This window comes from Fusarium phalaenopsidis, assembly GCF_050370095.1.
Source record: "Fusarium phalaenopsidis strain FUZ10S chromosome Unknown contig_32372, whole genome shotgun sequence".
NCBI classification, from domain to species: Eukaryota; Fungi; Ascomycota; class Sordariomycetes; order Hypocreales; family Nectriaceae; genus Fusarium; species Fusarium phalaenopsidis.
In genome coordinates this window covers 555,156-563,363 of record NW_028145383.1, presented here as the reverse complement: position 1 = coordinate 563,363, position 8,208 = coordinate 555,156, and the positions used below count along the sequence as shown (strand labels likewise).

Genomic DNA, 8,208 nt, shown 5'->3' with positions numbered 1-8,208 from the left:
TAGGTATTTTAGCTCTAGGTGTTCTGGGAAGACCGCTCGGGCTAGCAGTGTCCCCTTAGCGACTTCGCTAGGGTCTTCCTTACCTCTTGCCACTCTGGGTAGTGCAGAGGTGGGTATTAGCTATAAGTAACGCCCTTGCTCCCTTTTGTCTTTAGCTCCTTGCGGGATATCTTATTTGCGGCGACTTAGCGCGTTAGGCGCCACGGCTTAGCTGCTAGGTTAATACTCTAGGCTAAAGTTAAACTCAGCTATCTCGCCGGCCTATCTGCTTTGCCTCTCCGTGAGCATCCTCTTAGTCATAAAGTAATATAAGTTCTTATGGTCTATAAGGATAATAAAGTGACCATAGCTTTATAGCTCTAACCTCTAGGCTTCTAAGTAGCATATAATAGCTAATATCTCCTTATCATGAATGGGGTAGTTATACTCTATAGGATTATATCGCCGCGAGAAGAACGCGACTAGCCTAAGTCTTCCCTGCGAGTCTGATTGCGCGAGCACGCCTCCACTGGCGTTACCCGAAGAGTCAGTCTCTAGGTAGGTCTTCCAGAGAGGGTTAAATTCCGCTAACACGGGGGCATTCATAAAGCGATCCTTTAGCTCCTAGAACGCTGCTTCCTCGCTGGGACCCCATAGGAAGGGTACTCCCTTTTTGCAAAGCCTTATTAAGGGCCTTACGATCTTTAAGAAGTCAGGGATAAAGACTCGGTAGTAATTAATAAACCCTATAAAGCTTTATACTCCCTTTACCATAGAGGGCGTTGCCTATTCTTAGATAGCTCGCTGCTTCTCTAGATCGCAGGCTACCCTTTCTCTTGCCCTAATGATAAAGCCGAGATATTTTACTTCTTAGACTACAAACTCGTACTTCTTAGGGTCTAGGTATAACCTGGCTTTCTCTAGGGCCTTAAGAACTAGCTAGACCTTCGCTATATGCTCTTTGCGAGTTCTATCTATATAGATTAGGACGTCATCCATATATGCCGTGATAAACTAGTCTAGGTATTCTTAAAGGGCGCTATTAATATACCGCTGGAACATAGCGGGGGCGCCGGTAAGTCCAAATGGGGTCACTAGCCACTTGTATGACCTAAATCTAGTGCGGAAGGCCGTCTTAGCCTCATGCCCTCTTTTAATCCTGATCTTATGGAAAGCGGCTACTATGTTAAGCTTCATAAACCACTTAGCTCTGGCTAAGATCCTTAAGGTCTCCGTGATCAGGGGGAGTAAGTAGCGATCTCGCCGCGTGATTACATTAAGGGCGCGGTAGTCACAGTAGAAACAAACTCCTCCTCCGGGTTTCTTAACTAGCAACATAGGGGCCACTATAGATAAGCTACTAGCTTATATAAACCCCTTATCTAATAGGTCATTAAGTATTTTCCTTAGGACTATAAGTTCCTCTCTTGATATTAAGTATAGGGGTCCCTAAGGTAAGGTCGGCTCGTTGCCATGCTGGTCTCGTACTAGGTTGATTTCGTGATCGTAGCCTGGTCGCTGGGGGGGCAGTTGCGAGGCCTCTGCGGGTGAGAAGAGGCGCGGGTAGGCTTATAGGATCTCTTGGGGAATCAGCTCGGCCAAGTTAATAGGTTCATCCTTGTTGTCGAGCTTCTTCAACGCCTTGGCTATATCTGCTAGGCTGACTGACATAACAGAGCTAGCCACGTCTTCCTGATGGCCTCTCTGCTTCCTCGCTCGTCGGCAGATGCCGGCGAAGGTGGCGGCCAATACTAGACGGGCGCTCCTAATTAACTATATAGCTTTGGGTTCTTTTTCTGAAGCAAGGCGTATTGAGATCCTAGCGGCCCCGTGCTAGATTCGCCGCTGGGCCGCAAAGTATGTAATGTCTTTGGCTTCTATCTATGGTTTGCCGAGGTATATATCCCCGTCGAGGCCATCCACCGCGTATATATACACGGGACGTTTATGCCCCTAGATCTCGATTATAAATGTAATAACTCCTCTAGCTATTGCTAATTAGTTATCTATAATAAAGCTGCGGAATCGCCGCTATTTCTTTTCAATATATAGTAAGTTAAGCTTATAGGCAAGGGAAGAGTTAATTAGCGCGAATGCATTATAACTATTATTTAGGAGCGCTTAGCACTTGCGAGTGCTAATTCATAGGTCTATCAATGCGGACTCACTAAGTATACTCTGCTTCCTTTTTTCTTATCCTTCGAGCTCTTATTCTATTAGCTCTGATGCCCGTTTTCGCGTTAGAGCTACTTTTTTCCCTCGTCTTCAGGGCTAAGGTCCTTATCGCTAAATAGCTGCGAGTCTCCTGCTTAGTCATCGGGAGGGCTAACCCTGGCCGTATGTTATTAGTCGGGTTATCGGGCCCGACGGGGATAGCTAGCCACTAGGTGTTATTTAGACCCACACTCAAAGCAAGCCTTCCGTTCATCTGCGGCGGGTTCCCCGCGGACCCGTTGCTTCTCCTAAGCGGCCTTATTAATACCTATCATCTTAGTATCTCCCTCGTAGTCTCATGTCTAACTGGGACCTTATGGCCGTTAGCGGCTGCGATTTAGTTGGTTCCTTTCCATGGGGTAATGGCTGCGACGCTGCGACCTCTCTGAGACTATCTCTCTTTCTAGGCCCAACCTCTCGAGCTTCCACGCCACTTCTTAAACTCATTTAATCCATAGGTTATAAGTCATTAGGAGCTCGACGGTAACTAAGCTATGATATAGCCGCTTATTTAAGAGTCCTTTTAAAAAGGTAATCTTTACCTTATCTTCTTAGGTTATTCCTCTTACTTCTATAATATATTATTCGAACTTTAATAGAAAGGTAACAAAGGACTTATTAGCCTTTTAGCGGCGCTCTAGTAGCGAGCTTATCGCATATGCCTATATATTTTAGTCTTTATTAGATTAATTAAGATATTCCATAAAATCCTCGGGGTTATAGCAACCCCCTATGCCTCCCGCTTAATAGAATACTATGACTAGGCTTTAGGCTTTTTATAATAAGTATAAGTTAATTAGGTAGAACCTCTCTTAGCTTATTAGGTAGAACTTAGTATCTAGTAAGAGTTTATCGCGTATCTACTGCGACCATAAAGGGTATTTACGGCGATTTCCTAAAAACTTAGGAGGGTCTAGGAGAGGTTTACGTCGGGGTATAGTTCTAGGCACCGCTAGCGGTTTAGGGGTAATTTTATTTGTAATAGGCTCCTCGGGAGGGTTATTCAGAGGGAGCTATATATTCGCTTTGTTCTTAATGAAGGGGGGCTAGTAATTAATAGGTAGGTAGGGCTATTAAAACGTCTAGAACTATGTGGACAGGTGTATAACCTGCTCTTAGAGTGGCCTAAGAGTATTAGCTAGCTATTCGCTATTGGCTACCCACGAGCGCTTTGCTTCCTCGATGCGTAGTAATAGGTTATCGAGTTAACTCTATAGGGGTGCTATGAACTAGCTCAGTTAATCCCTGATTAGGTTTATAAGGGCGGTATCCCTTATGGACATTCCCCCGGGGTTACCTTCTTTCATTGCATAGATTCGTAATGAGCTCTCTGCTACTGAGTAGCGAGCTATGGTTAAGTCTTAGATAATGCTAGGGTTAGACCGGAGCTTATGTAGCTAAGGTAAACTAGTTGATTGAATATCTAAGACTAAGGAAGGGAGAGAAAAGGAAAAGAACTAGCTATGGCCTCGCTGCGGGTTTTATGTAGGGCTCGCAGCGGGGCTATGGAGAAGGATTTCTCCGGTCTTGGTTTTTCCAGGGGGAAATAACCTTCCTCACGGGTTCGCCCGTAACAGTATGCGATATATCTAAGTATGCGATATACTTTTCCCTCTTATACTTAACTTTTTAATTAATTAATTAATTTTTTTATTATTAAATATATTAAACCTAAATACTAAGGCTAAAACCCTTCTTGCCCTTTAAGCCCTTTAAAATAACCTAAAACTAAGCGTCTAATGCGCTGCAAAGATCTATAAAGTCTCTGAGCTAAGGCTATATCGTCGCAGATAGGGAATCTAATCGCGATGCAATTAGATTCTAAAATCACGCCGACTATCTAATCTAGAGGAATAAATCATAGTTTAGTTTATTCTTAACTTAGATTCGCGAGGATTCCCCCCCTAACTATATGCTATTAAAGAAATAATTAATTAATTGCTCGCTGACCGCGATGCATTACCTATCGGTAAGCGCTAGGCTTATAACTTCATTAGGTAATATAAAGAGGTTAAGATATTTTTTTTTTATAAATATAATTACTAGAGAGCTAAATATAAAGATCTAATTATTATTTGCGATTAGTTTAGGCTTATAGAGAGCATAATCGCGAAATATAATATTAACCTCGCTAATATTTATAACTTTAATAAGATTAGCTTTATAATAGGTCTAATTATAAGCGGAATAATCGTCATAGGCATAGATAGGCATGGAAAGCTAAAATTAATATAGCCTAGAAACTAGGAATGGATTATAGTAATCTAAGTAATTAATATAAAAGGCTAGGCGATCCTGCTATTTATTATTAATGCGGGCTAATATTACCTCGCTAACTAGTACTAAGAAAGTAACCTCCCGGGCGATTAGGCTATTACGATGACTTAAAATAGCTAGATTAATAATAAGATCAGTCTTAAGTAGCTAAAATACTTTAACTAATATATAAGTAATTAATTAATTAGTTTTTATTATTTTTTAATCCTAGATAGCTATAAAAGTTATTACTTTATTAACTTTAAGAGATATTATAAGGAAAATAAGATTATTACGCTTTATATGCTACCTTATTTATCTTATCTACTTTAGCCTCTTAATATTAGGTACTTTAACCTACTTAAGCAGGCTTATAGTCGAGAAATAGAGCATCTAATTAGATGCTCTATAACCCACGTTTTAAAGACTAAGTTCTTTCTAGCCTTCTATGCCGCATATTAGGCCACTATAACGGAAAGAAATATTAAGGTGGCTTTTAGAGGAGCCGGGCTTATTCCTCTTGACCCGGAAAGTATAGTCTCAAAGCTTAATATGCAGCTATAGACTCCAATGCCTACTGAGGAGGTAGCTAGCCCTATAACCCCTTGGGCGTCAAAGACTCTAAAGACTATCCTTAAGGCCTAATCTTAGTCTAAATACCTTAATAGATAAATTAGAAGGCATTAAAATAGCTCCCTAGAGTTAATTTTAAGAGCTCTTAAGTCACTTACTAAGGGGACTAAGGCAATAATACATAAGAATGCCTTATTAAGGTCTAAGAATAAAGACCTTTGAGAGGCAAATAAGATACTAAGCCGGCGCTAGAGGGCAAAAAGGACTAGACTATAGAAAAGAGGGGTAATAATAGTAAAGGAGGGAAGGCAAGTAATTAATTAGATAGATATTAATGCGTAGGTAGTGGCGGAATTATCGAGAAGTAGTAGTTAAGGAAGGTTAGCGCGACCGGGGGTTTAGCATTATGGTATCTGCGGTAAGCCTGGTTATAATGCAAGGACCTATTAGGTAATAATTGAGATATCTAGGGAAGAGTATAATAAGTAGTTTTAATTAATTAATTGATTTTTTATATTTTTATTTTAGTTTATAATAGTAAGGTTTAAGAAAAGTGCGTCGTATACTTAGATATATTACATGCTTATTATATATGTTATTATATAAAAAAGTATATTTATATTATATACTTAGTTATTTTTTTATAAAGGGATTTTTTTAAAAATTAAAAAAAAATATTTTTAAGTTATTTATAGATTTTACTTTATAAAAATACCTTTTATAAATTTTTTATTATTTTATAGATAAAGTTAAGTTATTTAGCATAGGTTAATTCTAGGTGCATAGTATACTAGCTCACTTACTTATTTAGCTTACTTATTTATTAAGTATATTATATATATATATATTAATATTAATAAGCTTATTTAATTTCTTTTTTATATTTTTTTTATTTTTAATTAAAATTAATATTAGTTAAATATAAGTAAATAAGGGTAGTTTATTTAGACTTTTACTTTATCTTATATGCGCTACCTCTAATTTAAGGGATAAGTAAGCCTATGCTAAAAGGTGCTTTTTTATCTAAAAGAGACAACTTTAGCTCTGAAATCTAATCGTGGAGCATTTCGGGCGTGTAGTTGATTCCTCTAATAACCCCCAGTCTCCCTGCGTTCGTCACTGTGGCTGCTAGCTTCGGTCTGGCTGCCACGTTCATTCCGGCCAAGAGCACGGGATGCCTAACACCTAAGAGCTCGGTGAGAGACGTCTGAATTCAATCCGGGTGTAGCATGGTAGGTTAGAACTCGAGAGTTCCGAAGGAGATATTGAAACGAATATTACGAAGACATCATTTATTGAGACAGTAGCATACAAAGGCTGGGTCGTAAACTCGTGGATATATTAATATCTTTTGCAGGAACGAGGAGGTGCTGACCACTAGAAGAGTATGGTGGAGAAGGCACTTAAATAGAGTTACTCGTCCTGGCGCGTGCTCTGTAAAGATAACCGTCTGTCATGTAGCCCTTACTCCTCGCTCGTCTAGGTTAAGCTTGCAACTCAAAGACCGAGGTATAATGGAACAGAGTTGAGCATACCATCTACGACATAGCCGGGGTGTTTTCGTTCTGACCAATCGCCCCCTGACCAAGATAGCTGGTCCAATGAGGCGAAGCGGCCAAGACATAGGGTCGGATGGTTAGGCAGGATTACAAGCAAGCAGACTCCAAAACTCATCGTCCGTCAGCGAGAGCTCAAATTTGACAACCTCGCTGGATTGGCAAAAGATCCTCGGCAACCGATGAGAAACGTTCAGGAACACGACCCGATCTATATCTTATGCTCGGTATTAAGTGGGGCGTACCGGGTGAGCCTCTGAACCCCATGCTTGGTCAAAAAAGGCTTCACAAGGCCAGGGGGCAGGGGCCTCGGAACAACTCAGCAGAAATATAACACAGCCGTAACTAAACCCCATGCACTCCCCCAATTTTTGCGCACCCACGGCAAAAATGACGTCGCTAAAATTGGCGCGAGCTCGCAGCCGAGGTCCATAATACAATCTGCTCAATTCTCCACTTAGGCGAATGGAGAGTTTTGTTTAATATGTGAGTATCTTTCCAAAGCAGTTGACAAATTTGTCATTGTTCTATTCCTTCGCTTTTCCTTGCTCGCTTGTCAAGATGGGCTCCATGTCCCAAGATACCAACCCTGCCTTTGCGCCCACTCTATCTGATCAAGTCTCGATAGAGGAGGCTGGCCCGGACCAGTTCCAGTCCCGTTATTACCCCTCTCGCATGGGCAACGCGGCCGATATCGCTTATGGCGGCTGCGCACTTGGTGTTGGCCTTAGATCTGCCTGCCAGACAGTTCCGCCACAATATGTCCTGTACTCAGCTACCGGAAGCTTTCTGGCACCTGTCTCAACCAGTTTCCACCTGCAGTGTTCTGTCCGCCGGCTTCGTGATACAAGAACGTTTGCGACCAGACAGGTCGAAATCACGCAGAAGCAGAAGGACAACACTACCCGGTTATGCATGATTATTCTCGCAGACTTCCAAAGAGAGGCAGAAGAGTCCCTTCTGGCCTACTCTACACCCCCCACGAGAGAATACTCCCCGCCAGATGAATGCGAGTCCTCTTTTGAAGCCGGCGAGAATATGGTCGAAAAGGGTCAGTTACCAAAGGAATCTTTGATGCTGTATAAATCCCTATTCGGCCTCATGAATCGCTTCTTCGAGTTCCGCCAAGCTCCCGAAGGGATTGCGGCCCACAACCTCAGCGGAGTCGCGAAGCACCGGCAATCGAATCAAGACCAACTCCACTTAACTTCAAAGACATCTGCGGATTGGTTTCGCTCTCGTCAACCGGCGCTCGGGCAGCAGGATCAACACGCAGGCTTCATCTTCATGATGGATGGGTTCCTCTCTTTTCTGCCACTAGCACACAGCAAAATGTTTCTGGACGATGCAGCGGCGTGCTCAAGCTTGGATTTTGCTTTGAGACTGTTTGCAGTTGACTTGAACCTTAATGACTGGAACCTTAGGGAGTTAAGGACTATCTCTGGAGGTAATGGGAGGACGTATTCTGAGGCACGGGTTTGGAACCAGGAGGGAAAACTGATTGCGAACATGACCTAGCAATCTGTCTTGAGGCCGAAGCAAACGTCAAAAGCGCTACTATAGTGCTAATATTAGTATCTTGCTTACCTTTAGGTTAGTGTAATGTCCTGGACATTTATTGTCAATTTCC

At 41.8% G+C, this 8,208-nt stretch overlaps 1 protein-coding gene across 1 annotated transcript; it reads left to right on the top strand.

The window, feature by feature from the left end:
- Nucleotides 1-7,139: 7,139 nt before the first annotated feature.
- On the top strand, nt 7,140-7,785 carry LRP88_14650 (uncharacterized protein; the record flags this gene model as incomplete). Its single annotated transcript, XM_083250988.1, has 2 exons — nt 7,140-7,629; nt 7,739-7,785. 2 exons carry the CDS (start codon nt 7,140-7,142, stop codon nt 7,783-7,785), a joined length of 537 nt encoding a protein of 178 aa, XP_083093388.1.
- Between the last annotated feature and the right edge of the window lie 423 nt (nt 7,786-8,208).